Source organism: Melampsora larici-populina (genome assembly GCF_000204055.1).
Source record: "Melampsora larici-populina 98AG31 unplaced genomic scaffold MELLAscaffold_19, whole genome shotgun sequence".
NCBI lineage: Eukaryota > Fungi > Basidiomycota > Pucciniomycetes > Pucciniales > Melampsoraceae > Melampsora > Melampsora laricis-populina.
This window is the reverse complement of record NW_006768783.1, coordinates 789,897-817,680: the sequence shown is the minus strand read 5'-3', so window position 1 is coordinate 817,680 and position 27,784 is coordinate 789,897. Positions and strand designations below refer to the sequence as shown.

Genomic DNA, 27,784 nt, shown 5'->3' with positions numbered 1-27,784 from the left:
TGACCGTTGCCACACTGAAAGACCGGCTTGTGATTTGGAGCCTTTGCCTTTGATACATACCAATCCCACAGACCTCGCTCCTTGAGAATGCACCACACACCCTTAGATTTTCCAGCAAATTGAGGATGATCTGGAGGATATACCATTGTTTGTGGCTGGCCTTGAAGCTTAGTCGGAATCCTAGGATCGTTGGTTGGAATGTATGTATCACGTAAGAGATCCTTCTTGCCCCCAGGACCAAAGTTCATGTGTGAGACCCGAAGAGCTGAAGGCCCATAAGATGCATGTGCAGATGAACAATCAAATATAAAAACTCCCTGAGAGTCGGGGAAAAGGTAATTGAAAATTGGAAGGGCTTGTGTTTTGACCTGTTCGATGAGTTGAGAACAGTCCCACCATTTATCCCCATTGGCACCAGGATAAGTGACCACCGCAGCGTCGCTAAAGGTCGGTAAAGGACAAGACCCAGCTGACTGTTCATCTTCAGGTGTGATGACTAAGCAACCAGTAGATGAGGCTTCAACAATCCAGTTGGAGTCATGAATGAGACGGCCTGGGGACTTCTTTCGTAACTCGGTCGTGTTATCGGAAAGCCAGGCAAGTCTAGGACGTTCATTCGCGTGTACAGTGGACTCGTCATGGAAGAGAAAGACTGTTTCCTTCTGCCCATCCAACTTCTCGGGGTCGACTTGAATGGACTGATAAAGGTTATCGCCAACAAACTCTCGTGACCGTTCTCGAAGCTCAGCAACTCGATCAATGTATTTCAGACAATACTGCACAACATCAGGGCGTTCATGACTGTCATGATACAACCCCTTGCTGTACTTGCAAGCTCGGAACCCTCACTGAAAAAGCCATCGATATGATGTAACCACCAAGATCTTCTTGTCAAAGCCAAACTCTGGTAAGACCACATCATTTGCGTGGTTGCACAATTGAGTTGGTGAGAGCTGTTGAACAAGGATAAGAGATAAGTTAGAAAGAGCAAGATAAGTATTGATGATGATGAAGTTAATTAAGAGGTATTGAACTTACCTTGCCAGGCTTTAGAGCAGTTGCTCAGGATTTGAGCGCATCAAACATTCGCTTATTGTCAAGCATTGATGTATGCTTTGAGTGATGGCCACAAATGCTGAGCTTGATGTCCTTGTGATTGAGGAGGTGAACCGCTTGTTCACGAATTGTTTTGGCTCGGCTAGCCCCAGTAGAGGATTTCACCCTTGAAGGATCACGTCAAATGGAAGAAGAGGCTGAGAGATACAATGCGGTGACAGCAGCGGAAGATACCCCGGTGATTGTAAGTTCAAGCCGTCTTTGGTTGTATTCTTGAAGGTCACCAATAAGTTGAATGATTTTTGTGTTGTTCTGATACTTATTTGAAACATATTTGATTGCTGAATCTAAAGTATTGAAATACTCTTGAGCGGTGTTCTTGACCTTTTCAGTGTGAGAGATAGTGACAGTCTTTGATTCTTGATAGTTATTGACACACTGATCAATCCATAAGTTGTGAGCTGCAGAAAGATCAATGTTGAAAGTCTTTGGTGGATTGATTTGATCTGAAGGATCTTTAGACTTGGTAAGACTCTCTTCATCGGTTGAATGATCGACTTTGAGTTTGGGAATCGGATCTTCAGGATCAATGTCAGAATCAGAGTGAGTTGAGGAGGGAGGAGGAGGGGGCTTTGCTTGGCTCATCCAGTTTGACATGATGAAGTTGTTCTTTCCAATAGCTTTCTCTCTTTTTTGCTTACGGCTGAATCTAGTTTGTTTTGACTTGATGGCGGGTTTACCCTTGATGCTTCCAGGTTCAAATCAAGGCTGTTTGTATCCTTTCATGATCGATCCGGTTTTGGTTTTTTGCTTTCCGAGAGTAGCTTCTGATGGACAACGTTGAGTAAAGACAGGGTAGAAGATGTTTTTGATGAATTCTTGATCAACTTCTTCTTCGTCAGATGAATCAGCTATGTCATCTTGAGCGTGGAGATTCATTTCTAAAGGGTCCAGGTCATCCTCTTCGTTTTGGTAATCCATGTCGATTGGAAGCCAATAAGGCTCTGGTGATTGTTTGAAAGAGGAAGACAGAGGAGGTGGCAAAGCTTTGTGTGAATCATGTGAAGGCATTTGAGCTTTTGATTGAGATTCTAATGATAATTCAACATTTAATCATGATTGATTCTTGTTGAGTGTCTGAGATGAATCGAGAAAAGGGGAAGGACTGTGCTCTGAGTCATGTGGCGGGCGTGATTTTTGAAAAAAGTAGCGCCCGGCCACGCCCAGGGGGGGCTGGCCCATTTTTGGCTGGGGGCGTTGAAGGGCGCAAGAGGCGCAAAAAAAAATAAAAGAGTGGCAACAAGAAGACATTTTTTTCAATTTACTAGCTAAAATAACTATTCATCACACAAGTCCTCTGCGCTCCATGACTCTCCATCACTTAGCAGCTTGAGTGAAATTTTCAAAGTTGAAAAGTGTATCGATGAAACCAGTCTCCCATTCGATTTCAACATCGATATCTTGTTCTGCATCACGCTCGTGCTGAGCAAACTCACCGTTCTCAAACTCTTGTAGATCATCGATTCCGGTGAAGAGTCCAGAGTTCAACTCATCGTTGTAGGTGATTATCGCAATATCTTGCTCGTACACCTTTTGAGAGGAATCCTTGGCCTGAACTTGCAGTTCAATCTGTGTAACCATCTTCAGGTTAGTTACTGACATTTGATTTCGAGATTTTTTTTTGTAGCTCCCCTCTTGGTGAACACACTTTCCACACCAGCAGCGTGTGGAACAAGTTCAAGGACTTTTATTGCGAAGGTCTTGAGCAGAACCGTGTGCGGGGTCGATGGAATAGCTAGCCAGTAGTTCAAAGGTACAGAAACTACAGTGTATTGGTGATTGATGTCAGCGTATGAAATGTAGACAGGCGGAAGCAAAATACTTGATAGAGAAAAAGCAACTGTACCAGTTGAGAACGATCTAAACGCTCCCCCACCGCTGAAATATCGTAGTACTTGTGTTTGAAGAGTAACAGCTTCGTTTTTTTTGTAATTCCACACCTTAGCGATTGATAGGATATTCTTCATCATTGTGTTGATTGGAAACGCGCCTGAGGTGGCAACTTGACAGTAATTAGGATTGAGAAAGAAACCGACTACATAGATTGGATTGGCAAAGATCTTTGCCTGTGTATGCAAGATCTTGAGACAGTGGTCTCTGTAAGAATGGAATCGAGGGTAGCTGGATAGATCGAACTTGCAAATTTGATTATAAACCGTGCCGATCTCCTTCCAGATATCACCGACTGAAGTATTAGCCCGTTCTAGTCGACCGATCGCATCAACAACTGGTCGAAGCAGCTTGACCAAGATAGAATTTGATGTGAAGTGGCCGCGATTTGCGATGATGACTTGTACGTTCTTGCTGATCTCTGGAGTTGAAATTGATTTATCCTTCAACATTGACATACACATCTGAAATCCTTGCTTGTGTGATTCAATGGACAATGCAACCTTTGACATTGAAAACCACCGAGTTTCACAAAAGGTTCTAATGCCATGTCTTATACCCTCTTTAGTGCGCCAATTAAAAAGCTTGACACCCCAGAAATGTGAAGCACTAAAGAAGTTAACCAGTGTCTTGTTGTTTGAAACTGTAACCTTCATATCGGGGTGTTCAACACATTTCTTGGCAACAAGATTGAAAACATGTAAACAACAAGCTAAGGGAATGACATGAGGAAACTCGGTTTTTACAAGTTTCTAAAAGGATAAAGGAAGGAAAGTTATGATTAGTCAAAGAGACATAAGAAAACACGAGATATAGAGATACTTACACGTAACTTCACCATAGAGCTTGGTGAATCGGTTACAATCCCACCAATTTGTTCCCAGGTAACATCTTGGCCATTGAGAGCTTTTTTCAGAGCAGCTAGTGAATTTTCAGATGTGTGTTGGACATCATCGAGTTCAAGTACATCAATCAATTTCTTGACTTCGGTACCACGTAGGAGTAAGACCGCATATACACTGTTCTTTGAGCAGTCCGTCCATCCATCTAGTGAAATAGTGAGATTTGTATGCTGTTTGAGCTCGGCTTTGGTCACTCTTGAGTATTGTGCATGAACTCGAGGAAGGACAGTGTCCATCATAATGTGTTGCAAAGCCGGAGTGTAAGATACGACGGAGAGTTTTTGTTGAAAAGCATGGAATGATTTGTTTTGGAGGAAACAAAAAGGAACATGTCCAGTAATTAGAGCCTTGAGAAGATCTTCATAAGTATCCATGGTGCTCTCTTTGGTACGAGGTACAAAGCGACTGAAGTTGGACTGTGTGAAGTCGTGAGCTAGCTTGGGGCGTTTTGTGGAAAGCGCTGATGATCTGTTAGACTCTGATGCATTGATATTGGTTATGGTATCATTTGCAGGTCTGGCAACACTTTTGGGATTGACTTCTTCATAGGCTGGGTGATCGGATATTGAGATTGATTTACATTCTTGTGTCATGTGACGATGAAGCTTTGCAGGTTTTCCATCCATCTCCTCTTTGCAGTGCTTGCACTTAGCTCGACGGCGACTATGCTTCCGATCAGTGGCTGCTTCAAAGCCTGTCCAGGTGGGCCCGCTAGTAGAAGTTGGCTCCATCCATTTGGTAGGTGTGGTCATTGTGGAAAAAGGTGGGGACTAGCTGGGGTTGGGGAATTGAATAGACGCAAAGAAAATTGAAGAGGCGACAAATGTATCAAAGAACATCTCATAATTTCAACTAGGTTTCAGATAGGGCGCGCCCCCCCCTTATTGAAGAAAAAAAGCCGCGCCCGGGCGCGCCCGAGGTCGCCAAAAACGTGCCGCGCCGGCCACATGAGCTCTGAGTCAGATAAGAGATCCATTTCAATTTGTTCTTGAGTTGATTCGAGAAAGAAAGGGCTTTTGTCCAATTGAGTTCTGGAATTGATCGGAGTTGTTGCTGTGAGATTTGCCATGCTTTTGGCTTTTCGGTGTGCTTTCCATTGTTTCTTCTGAGCACGTGATGCTGCACTCTTCTTCGGCATGATTTCAATTGCAGTATATCGTGGGTTTTGAGCGCTGAAAAAGCTTGAAAATGATTGATATTGGGAAGGTGGGGAAGATCTTGAATGCAGAAAATATGTACAAGTACACCAAAAATAGACCACCCATTGCTGGTCACAACTCAGGATGAGCCCCGACCCCCGAATGCCGGGGACTGGGCTGCCCGGCCCACCGACTTTTTTTCAAAAGTCAGAACGAGGACCGACCCCGGTATTCCCCGAGCTTTTTCTGGCTCATAGGTCAAGCCCGGCTCCCGTACCCTGACCCCCGACGGACTACCAAATCCCCGGGAAATTACGGGGATCCCCGAGTCCCCGGCTATTTCCGGCAGAAACCGCTGAGCACAACCTCTCCCAAGCGTGTATTTATCCGCTTTTTACAGCTTGATTTTTCCTCGGGTTCCCCGAGGAGAGTCACTTTCTTTTGACTCTCAGAACGACTCCCGGGCCCGATAATCCCCGCGGTTCTGCGACCCTTCAAAGGCCAGAACGACCCCCCGACCCGACGGGCTGTCCCGCGGGTATCCCCGATTTGGCGGGTCTCGGGGCTCATCCTGAGTCACAACCCCTCCAGATTTCAGACCGGGGCCGGGGCGGATCAACCTGTGGTTGGCTTTAAGCGATAACAACTGTACGTGAAAATTTAGGGCATCGGCTGTGGATGATTTTGCCCTAAATTTCCGTACGACATGGTTTACGCCACACGGCTGTGGATGCTCTAAGCTGGTATCATTTTTATCACCCAATGCTCTTCTTAGGATGGAACGTGTTCAAAGGACGCCACCGTCCCAATTTGGATGGTGCTCTTTGAGAGCTATCTGTACAGATGTGTATGAAATTCCGCACTTTCCACTTCCGCGCGGAATTTTTCCGCGCTTTGCGCAAGCTCCAATTCTTTGGTAAAGCCCCTCTTCGCGGGAGGGGCTTATGTGTAGTTGAACTTACCACTGCGGGGCGGGGGGGCCACGAATCAGAGAGAGCATTCCACTGGCGTCTTGTGGCTGACCAGGAAGCTGTGGCTAAAGTTACAGTTATAGCCTGTTAAAGGATTCGGAAGAACACTTTTCCTTGTTGAATTGGGTTGACTATAAAAGTTTGCTTCAGTAAAGAGAAAAAGTCTATGTAAAAGGCTTGTTCCCTCTGACCAGATCTGTGCAGCTTTTTATAAATCTTCACTATTTCTCATCTTGTTCTGTGAAAAATGTCTTGGATTCGATCGATACCCATCTTTCATCTTCTGCTCGTTTGCTTGCTCGCCGGAGACCTCGGCTTTAATATTTTTGCAAATGCTAATGCTTGGGATTGTAGCGAAGGTTGGAGTTCACCGGGCAGTAATTACAATGGCTGGTGTCAGTCAAAGGATTTCCTTCAATCTTCACTTTTTCACTTCTTTCTAGTCATGAATCATTCATCTTTTTTTTCCCTTAGATATAGTGTGAACTGACTAGTAAACAATCTAAACATCCTTCTTGGAAATTTCATGCTCACAGTGTGTGAAACAAAAGCTTCCGGTGGCCAATCCGTTACCCAGTATGGCTCAAAATGTGGAAGGAATGATGGGTTATTACCATGTAATGAAGAATTTTTGTTTTCAATCAAAGGGCGATTTAGAAGGACCACTTACTCTTTCGTTCAATGGGCTCTCGTACAGCTGCCAGGGACTGCGTTGACGAAGATGGAAAGCTAATGAACAACGGGGAGTTATGGGCTTGTGACCTAGTATTCGACTCCTACTCTGACTACCGCAAAGACGGTAGACACTTCTGTGAGTCTTCTTCCATGTTTCACCTTTAACTCTTTCTGTGTGGTTAGGGATACCTTGAGAATAGATAGCTTGAATTCACAAAATTCATTGGACCGTCTTGAACTTTCCACGTCAAGTCACAGTCCAGAATTCCAGTTACTAATGTACATCAAATCTGGATCCATCTCCTCTTTATTTTGAAAAAAACAGATTGCAATCAATCTAAAAACGTTAGCTTGTTCTATTGCCGAAGCATGAATAAACCCCAACGTAAGTCCCAACCCTTTGAACTAGTTTGCAGTGAAGCATTGAGATTCACTCATCCCTGACTCTCGATCTCTGTGGTGTAAACTTCACGATGTTTGCTATGATCTCTAGAATGTAACAAGTTAGTGTGCTCCACAACACCTTAGTAATCGAATTCATCACTATGATGTCGAATTTACTGTGCAGTTGAATATGATTGTCACCTATCCATGACTTTGTTGCTTGAACAAATTGCTCAATCCTGATGATTTTCGTTTAATCAAACCTTTTGGCCTTGTGGGGAATGGGAATTGCAACTCATCAATCTTCAGAAATGCATCCTATGATGTTCCTATCAAAAGCCAATAAATGAGCTTTATGAGCTTCAAAAGGGCAGATCAAAATGTCCCAACAGTTGGCTTGAGTCCATGTGAAATAGCCTTGCCACAAGCTCACAGCTGCTTTAATCTGGTGTTTTAGGATAGGATGATTTAACAATACCTGTTATGAAAGACATATCAGAACACCTGAAATGGCTCACTATTAATAGACAATTCATTAAAAAGAAATCCAATAATCCAAAAAGAGGCATTGGAAAAAAATACAAATCAATCAATGAAATTAAAATAAAAGGGACCTTGGGAAAAGAAATCAAATCCAAAAATGACAACTTGAGTCTAAAGTTTTGTTTTCTATTTCTATCATCATAAATCTTTTGGTTTGGTTGGATGATGCATATTCCAAATCACAAAGATATTATACATGATATGTAAAAGAAAGTTACAAAAAACATTAAAAAGTTACAAAAAATAATAAAAACTTTGAAATTAACCAAAGGCACAGATCATCAGCTTGTGTGTGCAAGCCCTCAGAGCTGGGGTTAACCAACTTGGCAAGCTTTTTGAAAAACAACGATATTTAGATCTGAAATTAAACCTCCCAACCCAGTCAAAACTTTAGACTCAAGTTGTCATTTTTGGATTTGATTTCTTTTCCCAAGTTCCCTTTTATTTTAACTTCATTGATTGATTTGTATTTTTTTCCCATAAATCTTTTGGTTTGGTTGGATGATGCATATTCCAAATCACAAAGATATTATACATGATCTGTAAAAGAAAGTTACAGAATAAAAAAAAATAAAAAGTTACAAAAAAAATAAAAAGTAACAAAAAAAATAATAAAAACTTTGAAATTAACCAAGGGCACAGATCATCAGCTTGTGTGTGAAAGCCCTCAGAGCTGGGGTTAACCAAGTTAGCAAGCTTTTTGAAAAACAGCCATATTTAGATCTGAAACTAAACCTCCCAACCCAGTACACCCAATTACCGTCCAAAAAATAACTGGATGTACATACCAAGATTTTTTTGGCAACTAGCTTTAAGTTTGCTAGACCAGCTAAATGTATAAGAAATTTCCAGATCTACAACATAAATTAAGAATTAAGTTTGATACACTAATCATGATAATCATCATACATTGTTCATATAAAAAATAAAGAAGTTTTTTTTGGTGATATATAAATGATGTGTTGCTTTTCATTTCGTTTTATAAATCTTCATCATCTTCAACCAACTTAAATAACTTTTCATACTTTTGAACAATTTCATTAATTCCTTTCATCAAATGATCACACTGATATTCAATCTGATGAATTCCTTGACTTTTTTCAATTGGATGATGAACTTCTTGAACTTCTTTTAAATTTAATTTAATCTGATCATCATCAAGAAGGATTTCCTTTGATTTTAACTTTTCTTCTTTTTTAAACTTTCCTTTTCTTTTACCAACACCAACCAATTCATCATCTTTCAATAAATTTCCATCTCTAAACTTAAATTCAATTCGATCTTCACCTTCACCTTCATTTCGTTTTTTTTTCTTCGCCGTCATCGTCACCAAATCGACCATCTCTTTCCATTCTTCCAATTCACTCATACCTCTAGCTGTCCTACCCGTTCCCGTCCCACTTCCTGTTCTACTTCCTGTTCCATGATCTCGATTATTAAATCTTAATTTAGGTCTAATCGGTGTAATAAATCCATCTTGTATCATTCCAATCCGATCCCCAGAAGACAAACTTGACTTCAACTTCTTTTCATGCTCATTTATCCTTAATCCAATCTCTTCATCTTTCTCAAATTCATCCATGAAATTAGGTAAAAGTGTGAACCCATTAAACAGTTCATCTTGATGATTTCTTTCTTCTTCTTCTTCCTCTACTTCTGATGATGATGATAATCTTCTTGGATAATTCTTATTAGGTTTTTTTATCGATCTTAGAACTGATAAACCAGGTGAAGAAGCAAAAAAGGCTGAGAAATTAAAGGCTGTGGTTACTTTCCCTGGTATAGCTGATCCAGCTATACCCATACTGATTTCTTCCGATCCGATTTCGATCTCAAGAGCTTCATTAGTAGGTTTGTATAAAGCTTCCACTACATCCACATCCATTCATGATCAGTATACATACTGATACAAGTCGATTTTCAAAGAAAAGCCTAATGAGCTCTCAACTCACCTGTTCGGATCTCGGACCAATCTAGTCCCTTAAACCAAACATGGTTTTGAATTTGTTTTACTCCTGTTGAATGACAACCTAATCTTTTATAAGGATCTGTAAGTAATCTAATCACATATTCACATTCAACAAATCAATCAAGGCCGATCAGGATTTTGGAAAACAAATCAATCAATCAGATAGATGTAAGAGATGTTCACTTACGATTTAATGAAATCTTGGGCATCAATTGAAACTTTACAAGTGGGTATCATTAGACTTGAAGTTGGAAATGATAAAGAATTCTGTTGAATTTGAAAAAGTTGAAGAAAAAAAATGAACGATTTTGAAAGTCAAATGAAATTCAACAGAAATGATCAAAGAAACCAATCTTGAATGAGTATTAATGTGTTTCCACAAAATAGGATTGAGATAATAGAGAAGAAGAAAAAAGAACGTACTTGATGTGAAACGATCATTTCATATGTACACGAAATTGATGGTGAATAAAAAGGTAAACTACCATAAAGTAACTAATCAGAAACATCAAGAAAAAACAACAATAAGTTTTTCCAGAATTCAAGAAATACATATGTAGAGATGGGCATCATACCTCATAAAGAGTGACACCTAAACTCCACCAATCCACTTCATTACCATATAATCCTCCTACTTGCTGATCATTCATTAAACCATCATCATCATTCGGAGTAGTGCTCTCTGAATCACTATCCATGAGATCCATGACTGTATGTAAATGAGAATGTAAGATCTCAGCTGAAACGAAATCAAAGCAAAAAGCTCATCAGTACTGATTCATGAATCGAATCACCCAAAAGTACATATCTATAAGATTATATATATATATGTAGAATACATACGAGCGATATAATCACATGTACCCACCAAAGTTCTTGAAAAGCTTTTAGGCACCAATAATCTAGGAAACTCATAAACGATTTCTTCATGAAACTTTTCCCAATGATACTGATCTATACAAGGAGGCAAGACTTTGATCAATGGAGCAGCAGTACCGAAATCGTTCAAGACGATATGACCATCTAAACTTAATAAGATATTCGAAGGTTTCAAATCCCTATGAACCCAATAATGTTGAGTATGTAACCAATCCAAACCTAAAACGATTTCCATGATCCATTGTTTTACAATCCGTTCATATTGATGATCTTGAATTGAAGTTAATTTGGACTCTTGACGTTTGATCATCAGATCTGATAAAGTTCCTCCAGGTAAATAAGAGGTTAAGATGTACAATGAATCAGTGGATTGAAAAGAAGCACGTAAGTTTGGTAAGGTTCCTTTGATTGATGAGGTTTGATGAGTTTCTGATGATCTAGATAATTGAAGGATTGCAAGTTCTGCATCGGCTGAGATATGCTGTATAAAAGTAATGATCAAAAGAAATGGATCAGTTTGAAGAAATCTTTTGGTGAATCTTTTTTTGTTTTGGATTAAGAAAGAAGATGATCATTTTAAGATTGGATTCACTTCTCTCATTCTAATAGCTGCTGATTTATAAATCGTCTTTAGTACAAATAGATTTCTTTGATTTCTTACTTCATCTTTTGATAATCGACTTTTCACCAATTCAACCTAACCCAAAAACCAAACCAATCCAATCCAAAATCCAAATCGTGTGAAGATTAGAAAAAATTCATTAAGATGAAAAAAAAGTCAATGATAAACAAATTACAAAGATACCTTTCCAGATTCACTTGAAGATAATTCACGTATTTTAATGAAATCTAAATTAGGATCAAGTTGAGATTTAATGACTCTTTTTAATAATTTAATTTCAGTAGTAGAAGATGATGATGAATGATGATGATGATTTGAATTTTGTTCTAATAATTTGTTTGAAAGTTCGATTAATAAACCGGTTTTGAAATTAAGTTGATGAGTTTCAAGATCAGATTGATGATGGATTAAGTTTAGATGGATTGATGAATTGATGAGATGTTGGTTCAGGTTTAGATGATTTGAATTGGTGAGAGCGTCGAGTAGTTTTGATAGTTTCTTGTGTCTTTCTGACCATGGTTGTGGTGTTGTGGTTGTTGTTGTTGATTGTTGTTTTGGTGAAGTTTGAAAATGAACTCGGTGATGATTGAAAGCTGACATTGAAGATCGATTGGTCTTCTTCAAAGCTATCAAGGTTCAAGTCGAGATTACCATCAAAATTAAAACTACTTAATTTACATAGCTAAAACTACTTAACTCTGCTAAAACTACTTGATTGAATTAAAACTACTTAACCTGACTAAAACTACTTAATATATCTCTTAAGTCTAAGTAAAAGTGATTTGATTTCTTTTCGATTCGATTTCTGGAATGTACCAGAACTAGAACTAAAATGCAAATCATCGAAACCGAATTCTGAATGAGTTTTGAGTTAAAAAGAATCAGCTAATCTCTCCAGAGTCCAATCCAATCCATCATCACATTCTCATCCATCACCACCACCATCACCATCGATCATGTCACTCTATCATTCACCAATCCAATCCATTCATCCATTCTTAAATCAATCATCATCAACAACAACAACAACAAGACTTAGACCGACTTTAAAAAGATCTCAATCTCCTTATACATCTGATCATCATCATCATCATCATCAATCTAATCAACAAGATCGAAAGAAAAGAAAAACTTCACCAAGCGGTGCATTTGCTAAATTATCATTAACAACTCATCATACATCACCATCAAATGAATCTGATCCAATCAAAGCTACCGTCACGACTACTTCTTTATCTGATCTTCAACCTAACCTTTCACTAGATACTCATTCAGATCAAAGAATGAGATCAGTTTATTCTGCATATGAAATCGGACCGGACCGAATCTTTGTAGACTCATTAGGATCAGAACCATCAAGTCCGATCGAAAGTGTTGATCTACCGACTCCAAAACTTACAATCACTTGTCAGATTCCTATGATTCCAAAGTTACCTATTCCTGATACTTTAGATAAACAAGATCAACAATTAGTGCTCTATAAAGCTCCGGTTCATCTTACTTTAAATCATCATCTTTCTACTTCTTCGAACCTTGGTGAACCTAGTCGGATTTTGGAATCTGATGATCTTCTACATGATGTTCCTATGGAACTTGATTAACTTTAAACTTATCAATCAACTTATCTAAACCTTCACTCAGAGTCCATACTGAAGACTTTATATCTTTTTTGAATGTTTTCGAGCGATTTTTTTCAAAGTTTCAAATCTTATTTAATTCACTTTGTGATGATGGTATCTTTGGATGAATTTCTGACTTTTCTTTTCGGTTTTCATTTTAAAGACTATTTGTTTACATAACTTTATCTCACATGACTTATTCCAAAAAGATCTTAATCAAAACGATTTTTTATGTGTTTTTCCTTTTTCTTAATCAGTTTGTGGGTTTCTTTTACTTTTCGATTCAGATTGTAATGTGTTTGTGTGTTTGTTTGATCAAAAGTGTTGAAGTTAATAACCGAGTAAACTAGTCGAGAAAACAAAATAACAATGTATGCTTGTTCAGTTGGTTGACCGAATTTCGAGTTGATTTTATTTATTTATTTGAAGAGTGGATTTCTTCGTAACGATAATTAGGATCTTTGGTAAACCTTTCTTTTGCCTGTCTACACAATTTCATGGGGTACATGCGCTCAAAGTTAAAATGTATCTGTTATGTATCACAACATAGTTAACTTACCAAATAAAAAAGTCATTCATGAGTGAGTAGATTAGAGACCAGGCGCAGATTCCCAGGTCTTCGTATTACTAAAACGAGTCGTTTTTCACGTTTTCTCACATTCCAGTCTCAAAATCGGCTTATTTTGCCATTTGAGACGCCACACGTGATGCGATTAGAGATTTAGTAATTTTCTTCTTGTCGTGCCTCGCATAGCTTCAGGGAGGCACGACTTCGTCCACTCATCAAAGACAAGGGTATGATGTTGCTCCTTGGGTCATCCCAGATTTGTCGCATTGCATAGTAAGGAAATAAAAAGTTCACCTTCCTGGATCTTTTTATTTCCCTACTAATAGATGATTTTGACGTCTAAGATCTGATTGGATGTCGTTGCGGATGTGCTTTTTGTTGCACTTCCGTCTAATTGGCCTCGTCTGGTCAACCATCATGAGCGTCTTTCGCAGCAAACCGCTATGGGTTTTGAAATAACCTTTCTGTGAAAGGTTGCAAGTGTTCAGCATATATGATGTATATATATGTGCATATATCGAGCCCGTAATCGAAATTCCTCAGTCACATTCTAAAATTCGGTACGTGTGTTGATTTTATTTCTCTGGTGTAGGTAGAAATCGTGTTGGAATTCTTTCGGCTTACATCATTCCTTGTAGCTATCCAAAAATATTGTCTAAAAACTAGAAATCCTTATCTGTGTGGTCAGTCTGATTTTCCTTGCTTATATAAGTTGTGGTCAATTTGGCAGCTTATCTTTTCTCGTAGCTATCCAAATATACAGTCAAGCTAGATTAGCTTGGCCAATCGATTTTTATTTTATTTTTTTTACTCACATACAGCTCAATCTATAAGCATAAACAGCCTTATACTGAGACTGTGGACTTGTTGACCGGTTTTGACGGTCAATACCCTCAACACCACACCCCAATACCCTCAACACCATATCCCCAACTTCCTTTCGACACCATATCCCCAACTTCCTTTTGACACCATATCCTCAACTTCCTTTTGACACCATATCCTCAACTTCCTTTGGCTATCTTCGAATCAACTCTTGACTCTTCGAATCACTTTGAATCAACTCTTGACTCTTCAAATCACTTCAAATCACTTCGAATCACTTCGAATCACTTCGAATCAACTCTTGACTCTTCGAATCACTTCGAATCGCTTCGAATCAACCCTTGACTCTTTGAATCACTTTGAATCTACTCTTGACTCTATCAAAGATGCCAAGAGGACAATCAAAGCGCCAGGCTCGACTCGAAGAGGAAGCAAAGGCTTTACAAACCGCGTCAGTCTCCAATATTGTCCTTCATCAACACTACTCATCACTTTGTGTTTTTTTTAGTGCCGATAAACGAGCCAAACAAGCTCCACGCAAAGGGCTTAGCCCTGATCTTGGTAGGGGTGGCACTCCGTCCATGATGCCGAAGTAAGTTCTTCCACTTATTCCATTCGAATCAAATCAAATCATTAGACTGATTCTGATTCTGATTCGAATTGATCAACTCTTGTTAAGACTCAATCACCACTGGGAAAACGTCAAGTATGGACCGCGCCTCTATCGCGATTCGGAAATGGTCCATCTGGACCCTTTTCAAGAGCCGGGCTTTTGTGAGTTTCGTTGTAAACACCATCCCGAAGTCGTTTCTGGTGAGTGTTCTTTTCTTTCAAAACTGTTTCGTACACATCAAACTGACTTATTCACTGTAGATCCAGAAATTGAGGTCGTGCCACCAAACTTACCGTTGTATACTCCACCACCCGCTCCAGCTACTAGATCCAGCTTTGTGGCCATCAAGGATCCTTTTGCTGTTGATTCAGGTCTTATGGATCCAATGCTCGGAGATCAAACTGCTCCTAAAAGTAAGTCATGATACATTCTCTCTTCCACCTCTCTTCTCTCACACCTCGCTCGAAGCTTGAAACTGACTTTGCTTCCATTAGATCCAAAAGTCATAACTGTAACATCATCTCCAACTCCAGCAGCTGCTGAAGTTGCAGTGGCCGAGCGTAAACCGACTCGAAGCCTAGTGGAATTCCACGTATACATCCCAAAGCATCTTTCCGACGCGGAAAAACGAGCTGGAGTGGCGACTTCCTATGTGGACTACGCAACCAAGGAGCCTTTAGAAGAGCTTCTTCAAATCCATGGGTTTTCCCTTGACGATTTGAAGATGTCTCTTTACGATGCCTGCAACGACCACAAGAAGCCGTGTGGAGACTTACTGAAGATAGCCGATGAAAATAGTCAGATGGCTTTCAAGGGATATGTGGTACACGGTGGCAAGTTTGGTAAGACAGCATCGCCTACCATTCCGGACGAAGATACTTTTGATCAATTCAAGGAGATGCTCCTTAAGAAAGAAGGTAAAGAGGTTGGATTTCATCTTTTGATGGCAAATCCAAAGAATCGAGCCAGAACGGATTCAAGAGTAAGTCTCATTCCACTTGTTTTCTTTTCATTATCTCAGATTCAAGTTGATATTGATTTGATTCTGGATAGGACATGCTATTCGACCAATCATTGGCACATAGCCATCCAGCAGCGTTGGATGCTGCTCATCACGGCGTAGTAGAGATGTCGGTAAGTTTCTACCTCTCGTTTTTAAACTTTCTTCATGTTTTTTTTTCTAACTCTTTCCACTTTCATTTGAGCAGAGCATTGGAGTCGACGCAGCCATTCAGGCTGAACACACGAATCTTATGCGCCAGTACGGACATACCAACATTGCTGGTCGAGAGTGCATGGGTTACATTAAACCGGATGATTCAACCATGGTGATTTACTTAACGCATTCCTTGATTGAGACGTGGGCAAGTGACATTGTAAGTCCAATGTTCTTACTCAATATCATGATTTCACATCAAGAATAGCTGACTTTTGTTGATTCTCTTATACAGGTTCATAAGCGATATGGTGCTACGCAGATCAGTCCTCCTCGACGTGTCGCATTCAAATGGGTCCCGATCGACCAAGTCAAACCTTTGAAAGGGTTAGCAAGGTCCAATTCTACACCCTCAGCATTGCAAACATCGATGGTCTCACATGGCAACGGGTTATTCTCATTTAATAACAACGACAGCCCAGGACCTCGAATCAAGTCAAACTCTCCAGCTCTGGGGCCGATCCCAGATTTTGAAGATTACCTCAAGTTCTGTACGATTAGCCCAGAGGATCACACCACTAGACGACTTCTTACGCAGTACGACATCATTGACTTTGAGATGTTCGAATCCACCGAACTCACTTGTGCAAAAATGGAGGCGTTGGGGTTTCAATTTGGTCCTCGTATTCGCCTCCATGATAAAGTCTCCTCTTATCGACAGGAGCTCAAGAGAAGAGCTAGAGGAAATCATTAGTGTTGTGTCTTATTGGAAAAAGAGTATTGACTGTCCTGTAAAAGAGTCTTATTGTGTTGTAGCTACAGTACAGTGTAAAACATCAAAGCTTATCCACATCTTATTGTCTGTTTGTTTGGTCCTTAAAAATTTTTGTCTGTTTGTTGTTTGATGTTCTGTTTGTCAACAAGTATGGTAATGCAAATCCTCTTTAGTGAACAAATTGATCTGCCAAAGATTTCCCAGACCCAAGTGAGATTCATTGTTACCTTTCACTCACAGTGAGAACAAACAAAACACAGTGATTATTTCTTGGTCTATCAAGAAATCTCACAACACTCAAGGCATTTCTTAAAACTCATTGATTTTCTCACTTTGGTGTAAAATTTGACCTCTCAACATCATGATTCAAACTTAAGAAATTGGAATAAAAAAAATTCATTTCTTTGACTATTCTTGAGATGAAACCATAAGAAGAGATTTCAACAACACTATTTTATAGCAACAATATTTTATAAGCAAACCATTCTACAACTACTCCTCAGCATTATGGATAATAGCCTTTAATCTCTCTAATCAAAATCCTCTGTCCTCTTGAATCTCGAAATGTATTGATCACTATTGAACTTGCACGTTGTATGGATTTGTATCAATCGAACAGCCTGAAGAAATCAATAATCAGTTTTGTTTGATTTCAGGCCCCATAAGAAATCCAAAAAAAACTCACATGATTGTCCTCCTCAATCACGTGGTCTGTAGCCACAGGTTTTGTATAAGCTTGTGATGAAACTGCTTGTGCAGACATCACTCAATACCGTCTTCAAACACGCAAACTTATTGACAGCTTGACCAAGAAGACCGTTTCGACGAAGATTATCCTTGAAAACGTCGAAAGTTCGCTCAATCGGGTTGAACTCCGGCGTGTACGGGGGTAAGTATACTATAAGGACCCCTCTTTCCTCACACATTACCTCAATTGACCCTCGGTGGTGGATAGGGGCGTTATCCAATACTAATACCGAGTTTTGATTCGGATAGGGCTGCATAACAGGGAGCTGAAATAAAATCAATATTCACATCAGCTTCTTGATAACGGGCAGATACAAAGGAAAGAAGAACGGCTTACTAAAATATGCTTTAAGAACACTTCAAACTCGTGTCGACGGTAAGCGTTGACCTTGGCATTGACAGCCAAGAGGCCCATCTCGCAGATCGCTGCTAACACACTGTAGTGAACTCCGTGCCTTGATCGTTTCAAAGCCTTAGGTCGTTGGCCTTTTCTAGACCAAACGTGATTGCGTTGAACATCCTGCAATTGCAGGCCAGTTTCATCTTATGAAGAACATAGAAGAGCCATATGAATCAGTATGATGTCTTTGAGAAGAAAGAAGACAAGGAAAAACTCACCTAAAAACACCAAATACTCGGGTGGAATATATGCAACATTACCAGAGTATCTGGCCTGTGATTCAGCTGACTGGTTCGGATCCACTTTCGAGGCTTTATGGACTGTGAGAAAAAGGCGCTGCTTGAGGTCGTTGGCAATTGTTTTTTTACAAGCGATGAGATTGGTCTGATTGTACATGGCTTGTTGGATTTCGTCAAGAAACAGAGTCGGATCGTTATCAATCAGTTCAAGCATGAACTGACGATCCTCGTCCGAATACAAAGTTGGGCGGCCTCGTTGTTGATAGGTTGCAGGGTTTCGGACAACGGCGTGAGTATGGATGAACAGAGCATTCCATCGTAAGAATGATTTTTTGGAGATCACGGTAATGAGTTCCGTATTGATTGAATCAATGGACTGTCCGGATCGGAATTTGGTGAGTGCGATGACTTTGATTTGCGGACTATACTTTACAAACCCCATCGCAGATGAGAGTCGATGGGAAAGTGGTTTGATGGAGGATGGGTGTGAGTGGTGTGGGATGTGGTGGAAGGCGAGTCACTGGGGCAGTCTGACTCTGACGCGGCAGGCTGTGTAGCCTGACCCGTTTGAAGGCTATGCTTATAGATTGAGCTGTATGTGAGTAAAAAAAATAAAATAAAAATCGATTGGCCAAGCTAATCTAGCTTGACTGTAATTAAAATTATAATCAGGTATGTCGCTTATGTCTAGTCCTTTGATTCAAAGGACTCGCAATGACCGTTGCTTTGACCCTGTTACCCAGTATAACTTAAATATGTCGTTGCCAAATTCTCAAGCTGATTGGTCACCCATGACCGGCCTGAATTTAACTAACTCGTTGGCTGATCAGGTGTGTGATGTTGTCACAAATGTTTTGTGTGCGCTGTTACTGATACTGCTTTTCTGCGACCAGTCTGGTAATGCTGGGCCGCGCCCGGGGGCCAATTCTGTAAGACCTACGGTCATTACAAGACACGTAACGATATTACTTAAATATTAAATACTTAAATCTTAAATTTCATTTTCTATATATAGTTCTTTTCATTTCGATCTTGCCGATTGGTTCCTTAGAGATATCGGGACTGATTATAATCCCTCTATCCTTCGGAACCAGGTATAGTCATTACTTTCTTATTTCTTTCTTTTCTTTTATTATTACTATTGTTATCCTTAGAGATATCGGGACTGATTATAATCCCTCTATCCTTCGGAACCAGACGTGTTCTCGATTGGATTTGAAATCAAAATCAGGTCTCTTGGGTTCTAGAAACCCTTCACTGTGCCTCACAGTGTCCCGCTCGACGTGTCTAGTGAAGGTTCCTCCCGAACCTTACACTTTTTTTTTCTCAAACCCAAGAAAAAAAATCAATTGAAAATTTTTTTTACACCAACTAAAACTCAACTCAATCGACACTTCAAAAGTTTATCGAATGCGCCATCTCAGACTCAATACATTAATAATACATTGAAAGTCACTACCCCGCATTCCCTTAAAACTCACACTTGATCGTCGTGTATGACGACACGACGACAAGCCCCCTCCACCACCGATCCTAAAGCTCCGCCAGTACCTCTGCCAGACCCCGAAGCCATTATTCGAGAGAACCGACGCCTGAAACGTTTATCTCGGCCAGACCCTAAGATCGCCAGACTAGCCGCGCTCGAACAGCCACCGCCAGCCACACCTTCACGTAATCGAACAGACTATCTACCGCCAGTGACGCCAAACCGTCTTCGAACCGAATCGGCCGCCTTGCCAGCTCTACCGGAATCATCGGACGAATCGCCCTTATCTTCCTTACCATCCTCCCCTACACGACGACAAACTTCACCTGAACCGTTTCCTAAAATGGCGGATCAAACCCTTAGGCCAGACAACTCCAATTCAGACCTAATGAGAGCGATTGTGGAATCGAATCTCGCTACCAATCGCCGCATGGAACAGATGGAAGAGTTCATGAAGAAGATGATGGTGTCTAAAGAATCGACTCCCACAGATCCCACTCCAGATGAAACTAAGCCGGCGAATGGTATCGATCTGACGAAGTTCCGCACCTCGGATGGACCGATTTATAAAGGACCATACCGCGAGGCAGAACCCTTTCTTTTGTGGTACTCTTCCTTAAAAACCTTCTTCCGCACTAAAGGTGTGACGTCGGACTCGGATCGTATCATCCTAGTAGGAAGCTTCTTGGAAGAACCTAATGCCCATGCTTTCTACGAAGGAGGTTACGATGCCTTCATCAAAGGCTCCTGGAAGGAGTTCCTCACTCAACTATTCTCCTCTTGCTTACCTGGCGACTGGAAGGATCGTTTGTACGAGAAGGCTCAACACTTACAAATGTCGCCATATGAAGATTTCATTGCCTATAGCACCAGAGCTCGACAAATTCAGATTCTGATCAATTTTGACTCGATTCGAATAAACGACTTACAACTAGCTACTTTTGTCGAGTATGGTATGGTGGAAGAGCTCAAAACCGCTGTTAAATTATGGGGTTTTTCGAGCTACACTAAAGATTTCGCTTATCATACATTCGAAAATAAATGCGAAACCCTCTATGCTTCTCTCGTCGCTTCTCATGCTATCGTCAAGAAAACTAGAGCGCCCACCTTACCTTCCGCATCGTACCATCGTTCTCGTGTCGCTGCGACGAGTACTTCTAGCACGACTGGTCGTTTAAGCGATGAAGAATTCACGTGGAAAATTCATTCTTACCGTGACTCCATCGGGCAATGTCATTTCTGTAAAGGGTGGTGTGGCAGTGAGCATCGGGCGTGCAAAGGCCCCTATGTTCGAGAAAAGGTGGTATTCCCTCCAGGTTATGTTGCACCCCCTAAACCTGCCAACTACGTACCTCCGAAAGCCAAATCATCGCCACCAGCCGGTCGTAGCCAAGCCGGACGAGCGACTCAACCGCCTGCAGGACGTCCAGCCGCATCATACGCGAGGGTAGCAGCAGCGTCTGAATTTCCAGACCTGGACGAGGCCTCGGTAGCGGCTCTCCAAGCTCTGGATGAGGAACTTGATCTAGCCGAAGCCGAAGGGTGCGTAAATCCTCCTAAGCCGCCACGCGTCATCGTTGAATTCAACTACAATGGCGAAAAGATAAGGGCTCTAGCTGATCCGGGTGCCGAAATTAATCTCTTGACAGAACGGGCGGCAGAGCGTCTTAAGCTTAAGAAGAGAAAGCTTGTGAAACCGATGCAGCTTAGCCTCGCGGTCAACACCGAATCCCCGCCTCCTGTGCTTACACACTTCACCACCGTCGACCTTATTGAACCAACATCAAAAAAAGTATTCAATAGGACGTACTGCAAGTTAGGAGAGGTGGGAGGTGATTTTGACATGATTCTAGGGACGCCTTTCTTCAATATTTTTCAATTCTCCGTTTCTATTAATAAAAGAGCTATTGTGTGCGAAAAAACTGGTCTTGAAATTTATGATTATCGATTGTTGGAGGAATGGAATGAAGAACTTCAAAAGTTGTCTGTTCCCCGTTTGAATGAGCCTGTGAAGGAGTGCAAAGATGCATGGGAGAGAGAAGTGAGTGTGAAAGGGAAGCAACTGTTTAAGAGTGACTATGAAATTTATGAGATGAAGATGCTTGAGGAATTTGAGGATCTGTTCCCGGTAGATATTCCGGCGGTATCTGAGGAGGCTGAAGAGGAAGGCCTATTTGTTGATGGATCCTTCCCCAAGAAATTACAAAACGAGAGCTCCAAGATACGACATAAAATTGTATTGAAAGATCCGGAGGCAGTCATCAAGGAGAAAGCTTACAATTACCCACCAAAACATATGAACGCCTGGGGTAAATTGGTGGATCAGCATTTGGCAGCAGGAAGAATACGACGATCGACAAGTCAGTATGCTTCTCCAAGCTTGATCATTCCAAAGAAGGACCCTACCGAACTTCCGAGATGGGTATGCGATTACCGTGTCTTGAATAGCCTGACCGTGAGGGACCGTGCGCCGTTACCTAATGTGGACACGTTGGTCAGGCTCGTAGGAACTGGAAAGATTTTTTCCATCATTGATCTTACGAACGCTTTCTTTCAAACTCGCATGCGAGAGGCCGACATTCCGTTGACGGCCGTCCATACGCCATGGGGTCTCTACGAATGGTGCGTTATGCCAATGGGCTTGACAAACGCACCTAGCACTCACCAAGGGAGACTTGAAGAAGCCTTAGGTGATTTGCTGAACACCATCTGTGTAGTCTATTTAGATGACATAGTAGTTTTTTCAAAAACGGCAGAAGAACATGCACGCCATACAAAACTGGTTTTACAAAAGTTGAGAGAAGCTAACTTATATTGTAGCAAGAAGAAGACAAAGTTATTTAGGAAGGAGATTAAATTTTTAGGACATTATATATCAGGAGAAGGTATCAGGGCGGATGATGAGAAGGTGGAACAAGTTTTGAACTGGAAGACGCCAAAATCAGCGAAAGGCATCAAGAAGTTTCTAGGCACCGTACAGTGGATGAAGAAATTCATCTGGGGCTTAGAGAAGTATGTGAATAAGCTAACGCCTCTCACGAGCACAAAACTTGACCCGAAACAATTTAAGTGGGGGAAAGAAGAAGACGAAGCTTTTCAAAATATCAAACGCCTGATGACATCACTGCCTCATTTGAAGAATATTGACTTCGAATCAGATGATCCAGTGTGGCTTTTCACGGACGCGAGTGGGTCAGGTTTAGGTGCAGCGCTGTTTCAAGGGAAGGAGTGGAAGATAGCGTCACCGGTGGCTTATGAGTCGAGGCAAATGACTCCGGCAGAGAAGAACTACCCGGTACACGAGCAGGAGCTTCTAGCTGTGATGCATGCGCTCCACAAGTGGAGGATGCTTTTGTTAGGCATGAAAATTAATATCATGTCAGATCACCATTCTCTAACCTACCTTCTCAAGCAAAGAACTCTCAGCAGACGACAAGCCAGGTGGATTGAGACGCTAGCAGATTTTGATGTGGATTTTAAATATATCAAGGGAGAAGATAATAGTGTGGCGGATGCGTTGTCAAGGAAGGAAATTGAAGATGAAGGGGTGGATTGCGTAGCAGCATTAATTGAAGCTGGGCCAATGTTGTCACCTCAAGTAAAGGAGCGGATTTTGGAAGGCTATGACGGTGACTCTTTCTATAGCACAGTCGTAGCAGTTCTCCCGTTGAGAGAGGATTGTGTGATTGTAGACGGGTTGCTTTATATTGACAATAGATTGTATGTTCCGTTCGTTAATAGTTTAAGAGAAGAGCTGATAGAAGAAACACACGAGAGGTTAGGCCATTTAGGATATTTGAAGACGATTGGTGATCTTAGGAGGGATTTTTTTTGGCCAAGGATGGCGAAGGACGTTCAGGTTTTACTTAAGTCTTGCGACATCTGCCAACGCACAAAAGGGTCCACTCAAGCGCCGGTAGGGAAGATGCTCACACCATCCGTACCTCGACTGCCTCTGGAATGCCTCGCCATTGATTTCATAGGGCCTCTTCCTAAAGTCAACAATTACGATATGATCTTGACTAGCACCTGTAGATTATCTGGTTTTACGAAGACAATTCCGTGCTGCCAAACTGACAACGCCGAGAAGACGGCCTCCCGACTTTTCTCAGGATGGGTCGGAACATTCGGTGCGCCGTCATCGATCATCAGCGACCGTGACAAGACGTGGACCTCTCAATTTTGGAAGGCACTTATGCGCAGGTGTGGAACGAAATTTCACATGACAACGGCATTTCACCCGCAGGCCGACGGCAGGAGTGAGCGCACTAATCGCACGGTAGGACAGATACTACGCACATTCACTGCGAAACGACAGGGCAAATGGTTGGAGTCTCTGGCGGCGGTAGAGTACGCTATCAATGGAGCAATTAATGTATCAACGGGTATGACACCGTTCGAACTCATTTGTGGTCGACGTCAACGTCTCCTTTCAATCCAGGATGCCGAAAGTACCGACCCTCCAGCTCTAGACAAGTGGTTGAAATCTAGACAAGACGCGTGGGCGTCTGCACGTGATGCACTTTGGGCCAGTCGAATACATCAAGCCTTGCAACACAACAAGCGATGCCGAACAGCTGACCCCTTACCTCCGAACTCATGGGCCTTACTCGACAATGCCGACTGGCGAGGCCGACATCAAGGGGGTGTGGACAAATTGAAAGAGCGGTTTGAAGGTCCTTACAAGGTCGTTGAGTCGACAAATCATGGTCAGAATGTGGAATTGGAACTGCCGGAGGGTGACCGTCGACACAATGTTTTCCATGTGTCAAAGGTGAAACCTTACGTCGAACGTGAGGAGGAAGAGGTCGAGGCGCCGAGTAAAGGAGTGCGGAAGTAAGTTCCTCTCCTCTGTATGCACCGCTGTAGTATACTACGTAAATGTCAAGAAAACAACGCCTAGGCCACTCTGTGAGCACAACTATTTCGATATTCTCCCTTTAGTATCGATGGCGCTGGTGGACGACATTGGCAACAAGCATCAGACTCAACAAATTTCGACCTCGACAATTATTTCAATCTTTTCTTCTTTCCGAATTTCAATAATTTTTTTTCTTTTCTTTTTATTTCTTTTATTTCTTTTATTTCTTTTATTTCTTTTATTTCTTCTTTCTTCTACTTTTACAATTTAGTTCTTTTATGTTCCTTATTTACAAAATCATACAAATCTTAATTGTCTTTATTATTTTTTTTCTCTTCTTTTCGTTTTTTATTATTATTTACCTCATCAAGTTATAAGGCATTCTTCATTCTTTTATAGGAGGGGAGACTGTAAGACCTACGGTCATTACAAGACACGTAACGATATTACTTAAATATTAAATACTTAAATCTTAAATTTCATTTTCTATATATAGTTCTTTTCATTTCGATCTTGCCGATTGGTTCCTTAGAGATATCGGGACTGATTATAATCCCTCTATCCTTCGGAACCAGGTATAGTCATTACTTTCTTATTTCTTTCTTTTCTTTTATTATTACTATTGTTATCCTTAGAGATATCGGGACTGATTATAATCCCTCTATCCTTCGGAACCAGACGTGTTCTTGATTGGATTTGAAATCAAAATCAGGTCTCTTGGGTTCTAGAAACCCTTCACTGTGCCTCACAGTGTCCCGCTCGACGTGTCTAGTGAAGGTTCCTCCCGAACCTTACAAATTCACTAACTTGGCCTCCTGTCAGCTCGGCCGATACAAGTTCAAATCGTGGCGCGGCCGGGGCTCTTGGAAACATGGTTCAATTTGGATCGATCACATTTGATCGCAATGGAAGCCGGCCATTTTCCCCGGTTAGTCTTTGGATTTAGGCCCCGTTTGGGAGCGGTGACAAAGTGTAATGTACTGCAAAAGTGTACTGCATTTTTGGCCCCAATAATGCAGTAGAGATGAAAACCCGCACTTGTAGTGTGGTACAGTTATAATCTCTGTTTTTGGTCATAATCGTTTGGCAATTCAACACCACTCGCGCTGATTTTCTCCTGACTGTGGTATGTATGTATGTATACCCACAAAACCTCTGACATCGTTCGTTCTCGATCCACACTCAAACAGACTTAACAATCTTTCATCATTAATTCACTTGCTCGGTCATCGTAACTCATCAAAAGTTGTGAACCTCATCACCAATCAACTGGAACTTTTCTCTCGTCAAGGAATCATCTTGATCATCTTTTTCATATTGTTAGCGAATTTGAAAAGATACATATCCTTTGATATTCATGAGATTGATTGAAGGAGAAACAAGGTTATCAAAGCGAGTGACAGAATTTGAGAAGCGACGAGATTGATTGAGGGAACGGTGGATTGAAGGAAGAAGTGATAAAGGTACAGTGCGATGAGGTCGATTGACAAACTAATATTGAACTCGTGGTTGTCTTCATCTTGAAGTGTGAAGGTGTTGAAGATGGGTTGATAGTGAGTTTTGTAATCGAACGGATGGAAGGAGCCGATGAATTACAAAGGGAAGGGGAAGAGATCAAATTTGACGAAGTCCCCTTTCACCGTGCGGATTTATTTTTCATAAACAGCTTTTTGTCAATTATCGCAATACCACAGTATTGTCAGATTATTGTCTAAATACTGTGGTACAATACTGCAGCAAAATAAGGTACCAAACGTGGTAAGATCATACCACTGTGGTATTGATGCAATTACGAAAATACCGCGGTAAAATAACCGCTCCCAAACGGGGCCTTAGATGTTTGGTTATTGTATGTTGGCAAGTGAACTTGCCTGTGACAGTAGCTGATGTCATTTCAAGCCGCATGTTCACACAGAGACTTGGTTGTCCAGTGGGTGCTTTGAATGGTTCCCCCGGCCTAGGTCACAATACCGAACGCCGAGTGCCAGGCCTTACTTCGCAGGGCCAATCGGTAAGTATCTTGTTTCAAACGGCGTTGAGGGCCCGGTTATATTCAGTAGATGTCTCATCTTCTGCATATATGCACCACTAGGCTTTGTTTCAAGCTGCTCACAGAGCTGCGCCAGGTACAGGTGGGGTGTGGGTGCCCAGCGGCCCCAGGTGAGTGGTTCTATGACCTCTGCTGGCTGTCCCGGTTGGGTACTCAGGTTTTCACACTCTCCCCATAGGCCGGGTCAGCTTCCGGTGGAATCCTTCAGGCATGACGTCTCTCGACCGGTCTGGCGCTCAGCTGAGGACTACAATAGTATGGTCGATTGGCGGTCCACCAGAGTCATCTCAGACGACCGGCTTGCATCCTCATTCAATGGGGTGTGTCACGCTGCCCGGTCTTTGAATGGATTGGACCATTATCAGCTGAAGGTCTAAAAGATGGTGATTCTAAGTACCTAAATGCTGAATTTTACTTACTGCTTATGCTTTGTATAACTTGAGGCTTTGTTATAGAAAAGAAGTAGAGTTCTTTTCTAAGATAAATTCGAGCCTGGTAATAATGAAACTCTTCAAATGTTAGTTTGGTAAGTGAAACTACTATGGTAGAGGATTATTATAGTACTCACTAAGTGATCTTTATTGAGATACTAGGGTCTTCTAAACGGATACAGAGTATTCCTATTCAGGGCAGTAAGGTCCAACCTCTACGTTTCAGTCTCAAGAAGGTATCTAACCTAAGTGAGGCTCTGAAACGATCTTGGAATGGTTTTAGGACAGGTAATTGGTTCGAGAGAGAGACTTAGAGTCTTATTTTGACAACAATTTAGTTAGAGTTCTAAAGCGATAAAAGGAGAACAAGAGTAGTGAAAGATTTAAAGGAGATGACAAAATCTAGATAAGAATCTGACAATGAATCTGAGTTAAATGTTTCTACTAGTGGTTGTTCGAGTTTTATGAATTTAAAATCTAAGTTGTGAATTGGTGTGAAGGGTAATAAGATGCGGATCCATTCCAATAGCTACTGACCATTAGTATTTATACGAATTTGTCAGTCTTTCAGTTTTATCGTTTTTTAACACTTGGTAAGGGTTTGTGTTTGCCTGGTCTAGTTTTTTATCCAGGGTGGGCTAGATACAAATGAAAACCCGGTGACGATAAGGTAGTCGTCAGGGTTGTAATTTGATTCCGAACCAGCCTCACTTCGTGTTATAGATTATGAAACTGGGTTTTGAATTGTTTCGTTCTGTTTTCGACAGTAGTCGTTTTTAACTGGTCAAGGTTGTAATAGGGTCTTGGCTTAGTTAATAGATGATATTTCCAGGGTTCACTCTTGAAACTTGAGCGTGAGTTGTAGGGTCTTCTCCTGAGACTTGGTTCGAGTTTCAAGAGTTGAGGATTTTTTTTATATTTGTT

General features: G+C 41.3%; 4 protein-coding genes across 4 annotated transcripts; 3 read left to right on the top strand and 1 right to left on the bottom strand.

Moving 5' to 3' along the window:
- Window positions 1-6,265: 6,265 nt before the first annotated feature.
- Window positions 6,266-7,221, top strand: MELLADRAFT_123559 (uncharacterized protein; the record flags this gene model as incomplete). The annotated part of the gene is made up of 5 exons (XM_007410260.1): window positions 6,266-6,413; window positions 6,555-6,635; window positions 6,716-6,829; window positions 7,019-7,078; window positions 7,187-7,221. 5 exons carry the CDS (start codon window positions 6,266-6,268, stop codon window positions 7,219-7,221), a joined length of 438 nt encoding a protein of 145 aa, XP_007410322.1.
- A 3,017-nt stretch (window positions 7,222-10,238) lies between these two features.
- On the bottom strand, window positions 10,239-11,134 carry MELLADRAFT_86600 (uncharacterized protein; the record flags this gene model as incomplete). The annotated part of the gene is made up of 3 exons (XM_007410184.1): window positions 10,239-10,328; window positions 10,458-11,007; window positions 11,130-11,134. 3 exons carry the CDS (start codon window positions 11,132-11,134, stop codon window positions 10,239-10,241), a joined length of 645 nt encoding a protein of 214 aa, XP_007410246.1.
- A 912-nt stretch (window positions 11,135-12,046) lies between these two features.
- MELLADRAFT_106711 (uncharacterized protein) lies at window positions 12,047-12,691 on the top strand (the record flags this gene model as incomplete). The annotated part of the gene is made up of 1 exon (XM_007410261.1): window positions 12,047-12,691. The coding sequence occupies one exon, from the start codon at window positions 12,047-12,049 to the stop codon at window positions 12,689-12,691; it is 645 nt and encodes a 214-aa protein (XP_007410323.1).
- A 3,277-nt stretch (window positions 12,692-15,968) lies between these two features.
- Window positions 15,969-16,821, top strand: MELLADRAFT_56145 (uncharacterized protein; the record flags this gene model as incomplete). The annotated part of the gene is made up of 3 exons (XM_007410262.1): window positions 15,969-16,091; window positions 16,167-16,258; window positions 16,349-16,821. The coding sequence occupies 3 exons, from the start codon at window positions 16,011-16,013 to the stop codon at window positions 16,623-16,625; spliced, it is 450 nt and encodes a 149-aa protein (XP_007410324.1).
- Window positions 16,822-27,784: the final 10,963 nt, after the last annotated feature.